At 43.6% G+C, this 19668-nt stretch overlaps 1 protein-coding gene across 2 annotated transcripts in view; it reads left to right on the forward strand.

Annotated features, from left to right (window-relative positions):
* Positions 1-19668, forward strand: part of LIN54 (lin-54 DREAM MuvB core complex component) — an 85161-nt gene that overhangs the window by 50817 nt on the left and 14676 nt on the right. For both annotated transcript variants that reach the window (XM_040324816.1, XM_040324825.1), the window contains 2 exons: positions 4206-4297; positions 7759-7830. In XM_040324816.1, coding sequence (XP_040180750.1) covers positions 4206-4297; positions 7759-7830 — 164 coding nt within the window. The remainder of the gene's footprint in view (positions 1-4205; positions 4298-7758; positions 7831-19668) is intronic.

Below are 19668 nucleotides of genomic sequence, written 5' to 3' on the forward strand. Positions count from 1 at the left end.
AATTGGGCATGCATTTCACTTCCTGAAGGGAGAACTAAAGGCAGAAAGACCCATAAACAACCGAAGACAGCTGCAGTTAGAGACTGGCAAAGCATCAGAAAGGAGGAACAGTCATTGCCAGTAAAGCTTTCTCAACAAAACATTTAAAAATTAGCATTTTATTTATGATTATATTATTTTGTCCAATTACATTTGAGCCCCTGAAAATAGGGGGACTGTATATAAAAATGTTTGCAGTTCCTAAAATTTGTTCAACCCCTTATTCAAAATTATGTTCAACCCCTTGAATTAAAGCTGACAGTCTGGTTTTGTTTTCATTTTATTCTGATGGCATACAGAGCCAAAAAGTATGAAAATTGTCCCTGTGTCCAAATGTATATGGACTCAACTGTGTGTGTGTGTGTGTGTGTGTGTGTATGTATATATATAAAATTTTATAAATATACATTTTCTCTCCTTCTTCTTTTTTTTTTGTGATCACATAATCTCTGCTCATCTGCATAAGAGTAAACCATAAAAGCAACAATCAGCGCACAAATAATACAGTTAAACTAAAAATATTGCTAGCTGAACACAAAAAAAGGTAATCACAACCTCAAATGTAGCAAATGAATAAATATGTAAGTGCAGCGCAATAAAAGTCCATATAAAAGTAACTGAAGATGACACCCAGTGATACAGCAAAAACTCTTCAAACAGAATGGAAAGGACGCGGGTGACGTCTCAAAACTCCTCCCCCGTACGCACGTTACGCCCAATTGGACTTCGTCAGCGGTGGGTCACTACTGGATCACTTAAAAATTTTGACAAAGACTTTGCATCAGTATTTTCCACCTAAAGTTATTAGTGGTGTATATGTTCCTGTTAATGTCTCTCTTTTTAGGTGGCTCCAAAACCAATAAATGCACCTTCACAGATGGTGACCACCAGTCAACCACAGCAGCGACCTCTCATGCCTGCTACACCGTACGTACGTTACGTCCGGTGGGTCACCGCTGACGAAGTCCAATCGGACGTAACGTGCGTACGGGGGAGGAGCTTTGAGACGTCACCCGCGTCCTTTCCATTGCCGCTTGCGGCTGTACACCACGGCTACTTGCCATGCTGTTTTATGGTTTTAATCTCATTTGCTATACCAGACGGTAGTCCTCCAGTGGATTTCCCTGTGCCTATTGACCAGTCCATGATTTTTGCTGTATAGTGAACTTTTTTACCCATGGAATAAAATACAAACAGTCTACACTGAGGTCGTGTTTTCTGTTGTTTTTTCATATCTGATCGGATTACTTACCACTCTGCTGGATCCATCCGCATCTTTTCTCCTATGCTGAGACCAAGCTGTTTTGACCAGTTGGTAATGTTAATGGCCCATCCCATCTGATTGGATTACTTACCACTCTGCTGGATCCATCCGTGTCTTCTCTCCTATGGTGAGACCAAGCTGTTTTGACCAGTTGTTAACGCAATGGTCCGGTAAGGAAGCATTTCTCTTGTTGGTGGAGGTTACATCGCTTTCGTTTGAAGAGTTTTTGCTGTATCACTGGGGTCATCTTCAGTTACTTTTATATGGACTTTCATTGCGCTGCACTTACATATTTATTCATCTGCATAAGAGTCTCAAAAGTTGGGGACGCTGAAATAGTAGTACACTGATCTTCCCAGTGAATGAATGTGCAGGGGGCGTATTGCACAAGTCTAATCGTTAAAGGACAGGCAGGCTGTGCTCCCAGCACAGCCATAAAACTTGCCACACTGGGATGGATGTGCTCTCATGCTGGGGTTGTCATTTTGAAATGGGAAAGCAGGGGCACTGGCAGGATCATCAGAGATATTTAATATCAAGGAAGAAATGCAAGGCGAACAGGATACTTTTTAACACGAGTACATGGTACAACATTCACATCAGGAATATGTAATGTTGGGGTAATGTGCTTTAAATTGGCAAATTACAGACAATGTTAGGCTTCATGTACATGGGACGTTTTTACAACCTCTCCTTAACGATTTAACTTGACAGATAAGTAATCAACGTTTAAAACATCTGTTTTGCTGCGTTTTGTGGTTTAGAAACATCTAAAATATATATAAGAAACTACCGCGCTAAGAAAAAAAATAAACAATTCAAGCAGCAGCTCAAAAAGTGAGATATCACACATAAGCAAAATAATAATCGTGCAGAAGCTGCGCTACAAAAAAAAATATGTAGTGTCAAAAAAATGTTGTTATGATTCCAAACATCAAGTTATGCAATAGGAAAAAACGGTCCATAAATCACAAATAAGTGCAATCTTGAGATCGATATTTTCTCCATCACCTCAGACTTGTGCACCACTAGCACATAAAATGCACGCTTACCGGAGGGCAAGCTATATAGGCTTGCGGCTATCAACCCAGCCAGGGCTGCATGTCACACCTCTCGTTGTGAATCTGAGCGGACGGGTGTTCGCAAGCCAGCCGGCTTTTACCTTGATGTTTTTTACTTATGCCACATATACACGACCATTTTTAATGGCCTAGAAAAAACTGTTTTTTCGACGTGATTCTTGTCAAGCCTGCCTTACCTACACACGATTGTGAAAAAAAAATGCTCGAGCAAAGTGCGGTGACGTACAACACGTACGAAGGCACTATAAAGGGGAAGTACCATTCGGATGGCGTCACCCTTTGGGCTGCTTTTGCTGATTTCGTGTTGATAAAAGTTTTTGGTGAGAGACGATTCGCGCTTTTCAGTCTTCGTGCTTTTCAGTCTGTTACAGCGTGACAAATGTGCTATTTCCATTACGAACGCTAGTTTTACCAGAACGAGTGCCCCCGTCTCATAACTTGCTTCTAAACATGCACGTTTTTTTCACGTCGTTAAAGCCTACACACAACCGCTTTCCACGTCGTGAAAATGCCCATTTTTCACTTCATGAAAAATGCTCTGGAGTCTACACACGATCGTTTTAAATGACATTTAAAAAAATATTAATTTTTCACATCATGAAAAACGGTCGTGTGTACGCGGCATTACCTTTTTGTAAGTGTGATTCTTATTTTTATAAAATATTGTTTTATCTGATTTATGCTATGGTGAGTTCCTTTTTGTGTTTGGGTAACACCTGGTCTCTTATCTATGATCACCGAATGACCGAGTCTTTCTGGCCATCTGCTGTGTACCTCTTCTCCATTATATCGAGTATCTTGGAGCTTCTGCCTCAGATCCTTTTGGATAAAGACCCTGGCTGGTTTGATAACCGCAAGCCTATAAGCGCGGTAAGCGTGCATTTTATGTGGTGGTGGTGGAGAAAATATTGATCTCAAGATTGCACTTATTTGTGATTTATGGACTGTTTTTCCTATTATATATCTTGATGTTTGGAATCCTATATACATTTTTTTTTAAATCCAAAAATGAAAAACACCTGTAGCTGAGTTTTGAAATGCCTATAAACTCAGCGCATTTTTTTTGCGTTCCAAAAAAGGCTTCTAAACTCCCTATAAACGACTCTGTACATGATAAGATAACATAGAGGAGAGTTCAGGGGCAGTGGTCACCAGAACAAAATGGAAGGTAGATACAGCAATAAACACCTTGTGGCTGGCGTTGTTCTTCATGTTCACCATGTAAAGTGACACTGCAGTCATACTTTAATATTTAGCATGGTAATACATAAGGGGGGCATAACGTGCTTATTTGTATCCTGTCATTGCTTTATGATACTGGTTCTTTCTTTGTATAAAGCATTCTATTCACCTAAAAGAATCCATAGCCTAACATTTTGTGGCTTAAGGGTTTACAATTCCACCAAACTTTTCATGCAGTCTAATTTAAATAATTGGAGCCCAGCTCTAGCAAAAAAAATGTAATGTTTTCTTGGTTTTGTTCAGAGTGGGGAAGGGTTAGATTTTTTTTTTTTTTGTCCCCATAAGGAATATTCCTCTCACTTCCTGTGTTGTTTACAGGATGTTGAGATTTAGTTCCACAATATCTGCAGAAGTTACAACAACCAGTTGTATGTAATTGGTAAAGTTCCAAAGTTGGGCATTGTATTTGTCATTGCTTCTGTGGTTTCAGTATGGATTTACTATAACAGCCTGTTTGTGTTTTCACTGACAAATGTTTGTATGGCTCAGCCGCATAATTTTCTAATCTGTTAAGTATAGATTTTAAAACTTTTGTTTGTACATATCGGTTAATTTTATTTTATGTTGCCTTTGTACAGTTGCAGCAGTCTTCATATGTTTCTATAGCAAGCAATGCAGGATTATCTGCTACTCAGAGTTCACAGAATCAGCCCCGTGGGCCACTAAATGGGTGAGTATCATTTTTGTTTTATAATTTTCAAGCCGGTAGATTTTGAAGGCATTGGACATTCTATAAGAAAGCTTTTATGATATAAAATAGGTAGCATATACACTTGTATGTTTTTGTGAATGTTTTGCTGTTAATTAAATATTCAAGTAATGCAAAGTGAATAAAAGTGAATCTTTTATCTATGTTAAGGTTGCTAAATTGGTAACCGTTATGTGAAGCACTTGATAGTGCCTGCATGTATGTTTATATACTTTGTAGAGCTCCAAATCCTGAATTGCTTTCGTCTGCAAAAAGCAACTTCAGTAACAGAAGTTTCCTAATAACACCATCTACCGGATAGTGCGTCTTATAGTTTATCGGTATACCCTAATACAGATCTGTGGCATTGTTGTTGGGGCAAGGCCCACGTTAAACACATTTTCTGCTTTCATTCCCATAAGGTAGTGATAAGGTAGTGATCTAAATTATCCCTCACAGTCAGTGGTAATGATGTGGCTTTGGAAGATCTTATGTGAGGGAGTGGACAAATAACAAAAATATGTTTTTCCTCCAGTGTCTAATTATTATTTTATATTCTTGAAGGCTTGGCTGGACGTGTGACGTCAGTGATCGTCATTCCCTATATCAGGAAACAGACGATCACTGACATTGCCACAGAGAAGAACGGGGAAGGTTTGTTTACACTCACCTCTCCCCGTTCTTACGTGGTTAAAGCGGTAAAAAACCACAAAACCAAAAATTTTATATATTGCAGCTTACCAGTCATTAGATGTGGTCGCGGCATCAGTTTTCTTTTTTCCCCCCTCTGTTTGAACCTGGTGATCTGGAGGAATGAGCAGTAAGGATGAGCTCCAGCGTGTTTGCATAGTACACGTGCAGAGCCCGCCGGGAAGTCTTTACGGCGCTGCGCTAATCACAGCCAGGGAGACATTGTCCCGATGCTCGGCGGCAGAGATCGGGAAATGTCTCCCTGGCTATGATTAGTGCAGCGCCGTGCAGACTTCCTGGCGGGCTCTGCACGTGTACTATGCAAACACGCTGGAGCTCATCCTTAATGAGCACACGAAGCAAAGCAGATGGGCAGCATTGTCAGTCTGGGGTGGGTGAGTAGTGTTAGATGTACTAGCAGATTTAGAACCACTAACAAATCGAAGCCAAAACTCCAGCTAACACTTTATAAGCAGTTACAGCAAACAGGTCTTTCCCTTTTTGGTATAAAGATTTTACATGAATAAATCAAAGCTGATCATTTTATTTACCCCTTGCTAGTGTTTAGTAAATTGTCTGATCCATGTAAACTGATACATTCTGTTGGAGAGCTTTTTTGTTAAAAAACAGACTTGCTGGCTGGATCACTAGAGGAAAATGGAAGAAAGCTTAACAAAAGGAAACTAATGCAGCAATCCCATCTTATGCTTCATGTACACAAGCCTACACTGGCAGCTCTTAAACTTGAGTTTAGGAGTTTTTAGTGCTTGCCAAAGCTAACCCTAAACTCAATTCCAAAAAAGCCTATGGGTAGATTCATGTAGAATGGCGTTTCTTTGTGCGGGGCGTAACGTATCCTATTTACGTTACGCCTCCGCAACTTTTACAGGCAAGTGCCGTATTCTTAAAAGAAAGTTGCGGCGGCGTAGCGTAAATAGGCCGGCGTAAGCCCGCCTAATTCAAATTGTGTGTTATGTTAATTAACCCTGACCCGACGTGATTGACGTTTAACACGAACGGCGCATGCGCCATCCGTGGAATTTCCCAGTGTGCATTGCTCCAAAGTACGCCGCAAGGACGTCATTGGTTTCGTGAACGTAAATGACGTCCAGCCCCATTCACGGACGACTTACACAAACAACGTACATTTTTAAAATTTTGACGCGGGAACGACGGCCATACTTAACATTGGTGCGCCGCATATACGCCTCATATAGCAGGGGTAACTTTACGACGGGAAAAGCCTAACGTAAACGGCGTAAATGTACTGCGTCGGACGGGCGTACGTTCGTGAATTCGTGTATCTAGCTGATTTACATATTTTAGGCGTAAATCAGCGTACATGCCCCTAGCGGCCAGCGTAAATATGCAGTTAAGATCCGACGGCGTAAGAGACTTATGCCGGTCGGATCTAATAGAAATCTATGCGTAACTGATTCCACGAATCAGGCGCATAGATACGACCGGCCAGACTCGGAGATACGTCGTCGTATCTCCTCTGTGAATCTACCCCTATGTGTCCATGTAGACTTAGGCTTTTAGCAGAGTTCAGGATCTGCTGCATATAGGTGAGATATGATCTCCCTCTCCTGAAAGAATCGATTTTGCTGCGTTTTTCTTTTTGCCGCAGTAAAAGTAGGCCAGTGTACATAAAGCCTAAAAATTTGTTAAGCTGCAATATAATGTTTACTTTTGGGATTAATACTACTTTAATGAATTTTAGTGCACACAGACCCAATATAATACCCAACCTTTTGGTAAAATATAAAAGACGATGTTCTGCCAAGTAAATGCATACTAAACATGTCGCGCTTAAAAATTGTGCACGCCTGTGGAACAGCATCAAACTACGGTACATTAAATTCTGTAGGCAACACTTTAAAAGCCTTTACAGGTTACCATTTTAGATTTACACAGAAAGCATGGTGCTAGAATTACTAGCTCTAAAGTTGGCGGTGATGCCTCATATGTGTGGTGTGATCATCGGATCGCTGTCTATATATGCGGGCTGGTCTGATGCGTGCGTTTTTACCTTTTGTTATTTAATATTTTAATTTTTACACTGTCTCAAAAAAATATATTATCCACTTGCTATCACAGGGGATGAACAACATTCATGGTTATGATATCATAGGCATTGACAGGTACTCTCTACTGAGAGATCTGGGGTCTATTAGACCCCGAAACCCTCCTTTGTCCCTTTTTAAAAGCATCAGATCAAACCAAGATCGGTTTTATCCAGTGCTTTCTCAGGCTGGTAACGGCTTGCTTACATTAAACCGAAACAGGAAGTGGCAAGATTCTCATCACTTTCAGTTGCTTAGACCCTATAAATGATCAGGGACGTTCCATGCCCCTGGTCATCTCTATTATCAGCCGGCAGAACAGGGAAAAGGGGGGCAGCGGCATTCCATTTTTTTGTAAAGGCAATCCAACAGCTAATGAGACTCTGGGATTACTTTTACATGAAAGAGCAACGCCAGCTGAAAAAAATAAAAATAATAAGCTATCGGAATGGTAAATGTAGTTGCAGGCATCTTCTTGGTATAACCCCTTCAACCTGGTGATGTACTGGAACTTTGCGGAGGCTGAAGTGGTTAACAAATTATATACCACAAATTAGAAAATTGCTTTGATACTGTTTACATTCCCATTGCACAGTGAGGGTTTTGTGGATAAATATATCTTTGCGGTTTAGTTTAAAAGCTGAGAAATTTAAAAGTATATTATTTCTTGTCTTTTCACCTTCGTAGCATAATTTCTTCAGAATCAACAAGTCGCCCAAGAAAGCCATGTAATTGTACGAAGTCATTGTGCCTGAAACTGTAAGTACTTTATTCTTTGTACTCGTTCAGAAGATGCTGATTTTCATATATTGCATATTTATGCAAACAATATATGTATATCATATTTTATAAGAAAACAAAATGCAGGGATCTGTTTATAAGGTAGGCGTATGGCAGTGCTGCGACACCTATACAAGGTGCAGCCTTATGCTTTACAAATGTGCTTAGTCATTTCCTTTAGGATTCCAAAGGAAGCAATGGATAAAAGAATCTGTGAGGAGGAGAGTCAAGTCATGATCTGTCAGTAATGTGACTGGCCTCTCAATCCATCCAATTGCTTTGCAACATACTGCAGAGAACATTTCAGGGGACACTACAGTCTGTAGTTTGTGAATGAGTCATAAATGCAAGTGCGATGTGAGTAAACATTGCAGTGTATTATGGGATTGTGCTGTTATAAATGGACTTCAGAGTATTTACTTATAACTGATGATGCCCCTACTTTAAGTGCTGTAACTGTGTTAAGGCCCAACTTCTGGCACAGTGATTTTTTTTTTTTTTTTTTACATTTTCTACCAGGGTGGATATGATTTAAATCGCTATTAAAAAGGCTTGCTTTAAATCTTAATTTTTAAAGAGCAACTGTCATTTCTGTCCCGCTGCGGCTCCTTCTTGACTAACCGACAGTCCCATTCTCTTTAATGGGATGGCTGGTGATGCGGTAGTCAGGGCAGGACTTAGGGTGGTGGGGGCCCCTGGGCTTGAGTGTTGAAGGGGCCCCCTGGAGCCGAGAATTGGGGGGGGGGGGGCGAATTGAAGTTGTTGGGGGGGGGGGGGGCATTAACGTTTTCTGTGTGGGGAAAGTCCTGCAGAATCCGTGCGTGTTGGGAGGTATGCGCAGGGCCGCCATCAGGAATTTTGGGGCCCCTTACACAGCTTGATGCCGCGTACACATCTTCACTTTATGTGATGAAAAAAAACGACATTTTTAAAAAAGTCACTTTAAATGACCGTGTGTGGGGGAAAACATTGTTTTATGTCTTGTGAAAAACGACAAAAAAATTTGAAGCATGCTTCAATTTTATGTGTCATTTTTCAAAACGTTGTTTTTTACTTCACAGAAATTGACCGTGTGTAGCAAAAAACTTTGTTTAAAACTACGTTTTTAAACCCGCGCATGCCCAGAAGCTACTTATGAAGCAAGCTTCAATGGAAAAACGTGGTGAACGTAACCTCGCTTTGCTAGAACATTGTGAGAAAAACGATGGTGTGTAGGCAAAATTGTCTTTGAAAATAGAAGTTTCAAAAACGTCATTTTTTACTTCACAGAAAATGTCGTTTTTTTTCATCACATAAAGTGATGGTGTGTACGGGGCATAAGGCATGCATGGTCCCCCTGGAGCAGAGAACCGCCTGAAATTGAGAAGCGGGGGGGGGGGGGGGGGGTGGCCTTTACAAAAAATAGAAGAAAAAAAAACTTACGTTAGATCTACCGGTAACGGTATTTCTACGAGCCTTCCAGGACGGCACACCAGAGAGATGAGGGCTCCTCCCCACAGGAAACACAATCAATTGACAGTTTGTTATAAGTCCCCACCCATCCCCTTGCTCCTCAGTATGTATTAAAGTAATCCTGAACTGGTTCACAAGGGACATTGCTCCGTATCGGTACTTACTACCTAGCGTATAGCTTATTTTTCCCCCTCCACATAGGGCGGGTAGTAGGCCTGCCGTCCTGGAAGGCTCGTAGAAATACCGTTACCGGTAGATCTAACGTAAGTTTTCTCCTAACGCCTTCCAGGACGGCACACCAGAGAGGATATTGAAGAAACCCAGGCCTACTTTAGGGTGGGACCCTTGCCTGCAAGGTCTTTCTACTAAATGTCAGAGTCTGACTTTGTTTCACCACCTCCACTACCTAGTGTGTGATGAAGGTATCCTAGCTGGATCATGTAATTGACCTGCAGGTTCGCTCCACCTATGTCCCTGTCTCCTTTTCGGATGCAGGACCTAGGTGGCATGTGCTCTCAAAGAAAAAATCTGAGAGCCTGTGAATTTTTTAAGATAGAAGGATTGGCTGTGCCAATATTCTAGCAATCTTGGTCAATAATGTCTGCCATTGCTGCATAGGACCATCAAAAAGTTTAATCAGAGATTTGTTCTGTGGCACAAGGAACTACTCTGATCGACCAAGAAAAAACATCTGGTTTCAAGCCAGTAGTCTGTTCAGGAGAATGGTTTAGAAAAAAAAAAGGTCTCCTGACGGACAATCCTTGTGGGTCCCCTTCTTGTCCGCCATAGTCATGGTGAAACAAGGAAGTCAACCCACTCAAGGATACTAGATTATGGAAAGCTTATTCCCTGGACTCAAATGACTGGGCAGGTATGTACCCAAGTAGGGCGTTTGGTGTGTTCCTGCACCTTCAAGGAGGGGTGGTTCCCCTTCAGTTCACCTGCCCCCCTCCATTCATCAGAATGCATGTGCCTCTATAGCGAGGACACCTATTGGTCAGTGTCAGGTCCACAGGATGCCTTGGCGTGGCTCACTCATGCGCCCGCCCACTTGTGCGGACCAACCCCCTGTCTCCAACGCACACTGCTAGACAGGTCAAAACGGCTGCTATGCAAGCCTGTTGGCAAGTAAGTCCAATCTTCCCCTGGGCATTCCCAACTTCTGGTTCTCTTCCCATCTGAATGCTGACATGTCAGATGTGAATCTGTTCTATATCCCCCAGCTCCTTATAGTCCTGCTGGCAGATGCGTTAAACTATGCATGAAGGAGCCTGGTAAGAACTGCGAGTAACCACTGCATTTTTTGGCATATAAAACAAAGGTATCAGGGGAAGAAACTCTCTACAGCACCCCTGTGTATAACACGCAGGCACAATTTGCCCTATATTCTCAGGGCAAATTACGTGAGTGCCACACGCTAACAAAATACAATATTTTGTAAATACACAGTGTTTGAGTGCATAATCTACTCCAGGCACCAAAGAGTGCCAAGTTAAGCAGATCCCTACCATAAGTGATTAATTCTATAGTAGGAGTAAGAAACGAATATTGGTTAGTCACCTCTAGTTCGTCCAATGGGGTGACCTGAAGGATACATACCGAGCTGTAAATTTATCGGATTGGGTGAACTAGTCAGATAAGCTCTGATGTTGTATCCTCAAGCAACCAATTCCTAAAAGCGTAACCCCTTTTTTTTTTTTTAAAACATGATAGGTGATTTTTATGACCTTCTTCCAGTGTCCTATAACCCTACTGGGTTCCGGTCTAGGGCATGTCTCTGGCATGCCTAGATGTAAAGGACTGAGTCTTTTGCCATCAGAAATCCTATTCCTTCCATGTGCATGGAAAATGAGGTCTGAAATAAAGTGACAGATATATAATTAATATCACAGATATACAGGTCATAAATCTTGAATTTCTGAAGGGTAGCAAGCTTAGGTTTAATATGGAACATTAAAACAGGTAGACACACCCAGCCTTCACTGTTATATTTTCTGATATACAGTCACCTGTAGGACATAGAAGACACAAATCAAACTTAAAAATGTTGTGTATTTCTAATATGTAATAAGATACCATGTAACCTAAGCAAAGGGAAAGGACAGAGGCTCCAAATGTGTGCTTCTGATGCTTAATAGGTTAGGGTCCTTCATCCAACTGAAAGGACAATAGCAATTATGGTGTTTTTCTGAGTAATTAAACACAGAAGACACGGGCACCTTCCAATGCTGTGTTTTTCTGATGTACAGCAAACTAAGGTAATAGGTTCAAAAACAGGAGGACAAGGACAGCTTCAGTGTTGTGTATTCCTGATACCGACCGCAGTACGGTCCTATAACCAACAGAAAAAATACTAACACCTCTTGCGTATTTTTGATGATCACGAAAATGCAGTCGCATAGCCAGTATGACAACAAAAAAGACATATGTGACCCCAACTGTGTATTGCTGGTGCTAGACTACCTGCAGTCATAACCAGAGAGTGGCACCAACACACTTCAAATAATTAACAGGGTATAGGACATAAGACAGAAATGTTACCAACAATAACATTGTGCATTTCTGTTTAACAACACAACCCTGTCATATACACGGCAGAAATGTCACTAGTAAAAACTCAATGCTGTGCGTTTCTGCCAGTAATGCTGTGCATTTTTTGATTAGAGAACCTGCACAGCTATACCACAGAATGTTGTCGGCAACTCAACAGAAAAGTCACTAGCCAAAAGCTCAACGCTGTGCGTTTCTGAAAAGCAACAGTATACCGTTACTGAACCCACAGAAGTGTCATTCCCAGCAATACAATGTTATGTATATTTTTTGATTAGAAACTTGTACAGTTATATGACCAACAGAATGTTGCTGACCATTTAATGTATTACTTAATGCAACCTTGTAGGGTCATCTAATCAACAGAAATGTCACTAGCAACTGAAAGCTTAATTCAGTGCATATCTGAATAGCCACCGTGTACGGTCACTTAACCTACATAAATATCCAATACAATATTGTGCGTTTCTGATTAGCAAAATTGTACAGTCATATAACCAGCAGAAATGTCGCTATCAGTCACAAAGACATGTGTTTCTGATAAGCAGTAGTGTAACCTTACACAGTCAATATTATGCATTTCTGATGAACCATAGGATATTTATATAACAGAAAAGACACAAGATAAACTTCCAATGTTGTGCGTTTCTGACTAGCAACCTTGTAAAGTCGCATTACCCACAGAAATATTACTATCAGTAAACTATGTTGAGCATTTCTGAATAGCAATAGTGTATGGTTATATAATAGAAGTGTTACCAAAATCAACATTATGCACTTCTAGTGAGCCATAGGATTGCATTTCTGATGCGGTTAGGCCAGTGTTTCTCAATTCCAGTCCTCAGGCCCCCCCAACAGGTCAGGTTTTCAGGATTTCCCTCAGATGAAAAGGCTGTGGTGATTACTAAGGCAGTGAAACTGATCAAATCACCTGTGCAAAATAATGGAAATCCTGAAAACCTGACCTGTTGGGGGGGCCTGAGGACTGGAATTGAGAAACACTGGGTTAGGCCAACAATCTATCCTAGGCAAAGCCTGAACTCCAGATACTAATCCTTCCCTCAGTGGAGGAATATGGTAGTTCCAATAATGGAAGTCTGAGGTGTGCGATCCTACCACAATAGTGATAGTAACAATGGGTGATCTATAGAATGCGCCCTAAAAAGTCGCCCACCGTTGCGCCTATGGAGGAGTGGATGATGCCTAGCTGCTGTTTAGAAGATAATAAGTGAACAAAAAGAATGTAAGATGATGAAACTCTCTAAGGAGTGTCAACAAATTAAAACAGCGCTATCAAATAACTGTGCATATTTGACTATATAAAATACATTACTACAACCCATATGTAATGATATACAGTGATAATAAACAAAATATATCCAGTTTAAGAAATAAACACTAAACTGTGACTGTAATAATAAACACCCGTGATTGACTTAAACGTGAAGTGAACGCACTGAAAGTGCAAGAGACAGTCTTTAAAAATAATTTAGAACGTGGCCAAACAAAGCAAAGTTCATGTGTATAAGGATCCTGCGATCTTCAAATTTTTTCAAAAACTTCCACCACACCCGACAGTGCTCAGTGACTCCTCCCCCATCAAATGGACACTCACCGGATAGGTATGCCTCACACTCTCGTGTTTTGGCACAAAAAACCTTATCAGATGTAGTTGTTCCCGTCAATAAAGATGTAATCCAAATATGACATCCAATCAGTTCCACATATATGTCAGAGAGAGACAAAAGAAGTGCAAATAGTGTGATACCATCAAAGGTTTAATAGCACACCAAAATAAAACTTCAAACAGTGCACTCACAAACAAAATCTTGTAAAACAGCAGAATATCACATCAAGAAACTCCTTCAAACGTCAAAATGGTGAGAAGCGGTCACGGCGGACCCCCGATCAGCGAGAAAAAGTGAAACCAATTCTCCTACTCACGGTGCCATGGACTTCTGTCAGAAGCGGCTGCACATCCACTTAAATAAAAAACTTCAAACGCACTCTGCATCCAAAAACGCAGCACTCACTAGTAAAATTAGACTGTATGGCAATACCCCGACATGTTTCGTTATAAAAACTTATTCATGGGACTAACCACACAGTCATAAATGGTTACCTTATATCTGATGTAGTCAGATCAATCAGCCTATCAGTCCTGGGCGTTTTCCCACTTCCTCCAAAACTGTGGGCGGAAGTAAACGATAATCCCAAACTGCTGTGGGCTGACAGCATCATCCACCACCACTGGCTGGTGTATAAATCAATCAGCCAGTGCGATAGGCGTGGCGCCAGTCCCCAGATACCAATAGGTGAGAGAGTATGTTAATCACATCCCCCAACAGCAGCAGTCTGAGCCAATCACGTGCTGCACAGCGCATCCCGCTCCGCCTACAACGATGGGCGGGCCTAGAACGCTTATGCAGCCAAAGCTAGGAGGAAGTCAGCGCCTCCTCCATTGGCTGGCTGTCTTACCCAGCAGCCACAGCGGTAAGCCGACCTGATAGTGGTAGCTGCTATTCTACCATTGCATAAGTCTGAGTAGGTGTAGCTGATCCATACACACAGGTGGGAACGAGTCCAGGCCTTTAAGGTCTTAACGAGCACAGACCCAGCGATCAATTAGATCTCTCATGCAGAGGTGATCACAAACTTAGGCTGGAGGCAATCAGACACCTGTAGGGCTTCATACTAAATACAGGCTAATTTTCATAGCTTTAGCATAGAGGTTTGCAGAGAAAAAACTCTCAATTAAGGGTTTCAGGCTCACATTTTCTGCTTCTCATACAGCCCTTAGTGGTTTTGTTGCCTAAGCCACAAGAGGTTTTTGATTAACTCTTATACACTGATAGATATAGTAGCAGTGTAAGGAGGAGATGATAAGGAACTTGGGAAGATGTTGCCACTAATAAGCAACCCCCCTCAAGGGTAATATATATACATTAAGATGTCCCCTATGAGTGCCCTGTCCACCCCCCTTTAAGAGTTTAGGAGGTAGGTTTTTGCGGGGCTAAAAACCTCTAACAGCACCATTGTAAGCTGTCAGGTTCATGGCAGTTGGCTCTAATCCTTTAGGGATTAATGGAGTGGAAAAAAACCCCACCCTGGATTGAGCCTTGCTCAGGCCCTTATATGAAATTATTCTAGGGACTTCTATAAGGTCCTCAGAGGCCGATTTTCCCTGCAGAAGTCCCCCCAGATCCACTAGGGTGAATGGGGCGTCCTATTCTGCTCGGCTCCCCCTTATCCTCCCTGTCTTCCTTAGTTTCCTTTACTGGACTAGAGGGAATGACTGTGAAAGCGGGGGCAGGGCACTAGATCCCATTCAGACAAGGCCTTCCTGGGAGGATGTGTCCTCTCTAGGGATAAGCTCCTCTATGTCAGACCTTAAGTTACTGGCTGCCTGGTGGCTTCACGGAAAGTTTTGACTGTTGCTGGCCTTTCCGTCTGCATAGGTGAGATATACCTTATTATTGCAGGAGCCCCCTCTTCTAAGTTATTAATGTATTCTTAGCAAAAGGGTTTTGAGTGGGAATTTATCCTTACAGTACCCACACATTTTTAGAGGAGCTATGCCCTGTAGCGGCAGGAGATTGTTTATTTGGGTCTCCTGGGCTCCGCTGGGGAGATTAAAGACAAGAGATATACACTTTACTTTGTCCTCCCCTAGGACTGCAGGTTTGTACTGGGGGGGGAAAGGGTGTTGAGAAGTGAACTCCAGCCTGTTCTGGCTGGCTCCGGGATCCCAGACCCCTGAAAGCCAGGAGCTCTCACTCCCTTTCCTCCTCCCTTTCCAAGGGGGATTAGTACTCACCACACCCCGACCTGGATCTGCCTGCAGTCACATTGGCCTTCCACTCCTCCTGTTTCATGAGGAGGTTGGCTGGGTCCTTGGCTTGCCGGTACCTGTGTTAGGGTTTATCCGCCGCCGACCCCCACCGCTCCACGCTGCTCTCCACGACGATGCGTCACTTCCGGGTTGCCCTGTAAGGAAACGCCCACGCTCCGGTGGCGCGGTTCCCGTTTCTCTCAGAGAGAGGCTTGGAGCGCAATGCTCCTTAGTGGCAACCCCCCCAGGAAGGAGAGAGCAGTAACGTGGCGGCTTTTTTGCAGAGGGACGATGGCTTTTTCACCACAGCTCAGAGCGCCCATGCATATCTTTGTGGCGACCTGTGAGCGACCGAAGCCAACAGGTTAGTTCAGCTCTCCCCAGCCTCCCTGAACCTGCCTCAACAGGGGTACCTTTCGACCTCACCGTCTCCAGGTTTAACAAAAAAACAAACATGTCGCTGTGTTCGGGAGAAACACAATCAATACTGAGGAGCAAGGGGATGGGTGGGGACTTATAACAAACTGTCAATTGATTGTGTTTCCTGTGGGGAGGAGCCCTCATCTCTCTGGTGTGCCGTCCTGGAAGGCGTTAGGAGAAAAGGGGGGTAGCCATCCGGGGACCTCTGGGCCCTTCCTTTAATAAAAAGAAAAAATAAACCTCTGGGCCCTTTTAATAAAAAAATAAACATTTATAAAAAATACATAAAAAAAAGGGAGGTTGCCTTTAAAGGTGGGCCCTTTAATAATAATAATAATAATAATAATAATAATAAATATATATATAAAAACATTTTTTTTTAATAAAAAATAAATAAAAAAAGGGGGGGTTGCCGTCCTGGGCCCTTTAATAATAATAATAATAATAATAATAATAATAATAATAATATATATATATATATATATATACATACATACATACATACATACATACATACATACATACATACATACATTTTTTTTTTTATATAAAAAATAAATAAAAAAAGGGGGGGTTGCCGTCCGGGGCCCTGGGGGCCCCTGGGAACCTCCGGACCCCCCCCTAAAAAAAAAAAGGGGGGGCCCATGGGCTTGAGCCCAGTCAAGCCCAATGGTAAGTCCGGCTCTGGCGGTAGTGACAGAGCGAGGTGAGGGACGTGGCGGCAGCAGGTGAGTGGATGTCCGCTAACAGGCGCTGCCATGATTGATCTGAAATGCAGGGGCGTACCTAGAGCATTTGGCACCCGGGGCGGATCCTACATCTGGCACCCCCCCCCCCCAACGTTTACCTGGAAAAACACCCACAATTTTTTTTCATGTTTTCAAGAACATGTATTGCACGAATTTGTAAACTTTACATCAACTTAAAAAAAAACAAAAAAAAAAAAAAACATAGGTTTAAGTAAGTTAATAACTTATTTTCCAATTTCAATTATTTATAACATTTACTCAACAGATAATACTGCTTTTTTTTTTTTTTAACAAAACCATAGCATAGCAAACGCCTGGATTCTGCACACTGTAAATCGCACGTGTCTACATTCTGCACACTGTAAATCGCATATGCCTTCATTCTGCAACCCTCCCAATCAGGTCAGCTACAGTGTTACACTATACACATGGCAGGGGGTGGCGGGCACAGTAATCACCCCCCCCCCCCCAAATCAGGGCCGTCTTAATAGCATCATGGGCCCCTGGGCAAAGCAATGCTCTGGGGCCCCTACAATGGAGACAGTGCAGGTAAACAGACATCAAGTAGGTAGGAGGTAGGGGATATCTAGGGTGTAGAGGGGTCAGAGTGCTGGAGGGATATCTGGGATGTAGAGGGGCAGCCCGGGGCCCAAGGAACAGCTGCTTTGGGGAAAGAGCAGGGGCCCCCATGCAACTGGGGCCCCTGGGCAGTGCTCAGTGTGCCCTCTCATTAAGACAGCCCTGGGGCAGCTACATACAGTGCTAGTACACATGGCAGGGGGTGGTGGACACAGTAATCACCCCCCCCCCCCCCCAAATCAGGTCAGCTACATACTGTGCTAGTACACATGGCAGGGGGTGACGGACACAGCAATCACCCCCCCAAATTAGGTCAGCTACATACAGTGCTAGTACACATGGCAGGGGGTGGTGGACACAGTAATCACCCCCCCAAATTAGGTCAGCTACATACAGTGCTAGTACACATGGCAGGGGGTGGCGGACACAGCAATCACCCCCCCAAATCAGGTCAGCTACATACTGTGCTAGTACACATGGCAGGGGGTGATGGACACAGCAATCACCCCCCCAAATCAGGTCAGCTACATACTGTGCTAGTACACATGGCAGGGGGTGACGGACACAGCAATCACCCCCCCCAAATCAGGTCAGCTACATACAGTGCTAGTACACATGGCAGGGGGTGGTGGACACAGCAATCACCCCCCCCCCCCAAATCAGGTCAGCTACATACTGTGCTAGTACACATGGCAGGGGGTGGCAGACACAGTAATCACCCCCCCAAATCAGGTCAGCTACATACTGTGCTAGTACACATGGCAGACACAGTAATCACCCCACCCCAACCCCCCCCCCCCCAAATCAGGTCAGCTACATACTGTGCTAGTACACATGGCAGGGGGTGGCAGACACAGCAATCACCCCCCCAAATCAGGTCAGCTACATACTGTGCTAGTACACATGGCAGACACAGTAATCACCCCACCCCAACCCCCCCCCCCCAAATCAGGTCAGCTACATACTGTGCTAGTACACATGGCAGGGGGTGGCAGACACAGCAATCACCCCCCCAAATCAGGTCAGCTACATACTGTGCTAGTACACATGGCAGACACAGTAATCCCCCCACCCCAACCCCCCCCCCCCCAAATCAGGTCAGCTACATACTGTGCTAGTACACATGGCAGGGGGTGGCGGACACAGCAATCACCCCCCCCCCCCCCAATCAGGTCAGCTACATACAGTGCTAGTACACATGGCAGGGGGTGGCAGACACAGCAATCACCCCCCCCCCCCCAATCAGGTCAGCTACATACAGTGCTAGTACACATGGCAGGGGGTGGCAGACACAGCAATCACCCCCCCCCCCCCAAATCAGGTCAGCTACATACTGTGATTGTACACATGGCAGGGGGTGGCGGACACATCAATCACCCCCCTAAATCAAGTCAGCTACTACATACAGTGCTAGTTGTGCACATGGCAGGGGGGTCCCCCTCCCCCCAAATCAGGTCAGCACACACAGGGTGGCAGAGCAGGCAGACACACTCCTCCAGGCTCTTCTTCATGCAACCCCCCCCCCCCCCCCCCCCCCCCCTCACCACTGTTGTCCAGCCTCAGGCTCTCAGACTCAGCCTCTGCTAGGGAGTAACTTGGGAGGTCCAGATGGATTCGATTCCTGATCCTGCCTCACTGCCTGTGTCTGTATGTGAAAGCAGCAGCCGAGCCGCCCCAGCGGAGAGAGATGACAGACACAGGCTGAGGCCGCAGTGGTGGGTGGAGGCGGAGCTAGCAGGAGGGAATTCAGTGAATAAAACGAGTGGACAATCTGGACTAGTCCATTGCGGCCGCGGCGATGGGGGTGTTCTAAAAAACACCTAAAGGGAAATGGAGCAGCCAGACCCAGCAGGGATGCCTTGGGATGATTAGACAGTATCACCCGACTTGGGTATGGAGTGCACCCCACATAGCGAAGTCACTCGGCCACTGACACCCCTTCAATGTGTGGTACCTGGGGCGGACCGCCCCCGCCGCCACCCTATTGGTACGCCCCTGCTGAAATGACAGGTGCCCTTTAAATGTAAGAACTCATTCTTGCTGGTAGTTAGAACCTTTAATATTTGCGAACATTTTTTTTTTAAATAATAAGCTGTCAGGTTAGGAAAACGGCGATATCGGAACCAATTCAATTATACAGTTTGTAGTGTACATAGATTTGCAAAACAATGGGATAAAAGAATATTCATGAACTTTGTTTTATCTCATGGTTACTGTGATATTGTGTGAATGCAT

This window comes from Rana temporaria, chromosome 1 (genome assembly GCF_905171775.1).
Source record: "Rana temporaria chromosome 1, aRanTem1.1, whole genome shotgun sequence".
Lineage (NCBI taxonomy): Eukaryota > Metazoa > Chordata > Amphibia > Anura > Ranidae > Rana > Rana temporaria.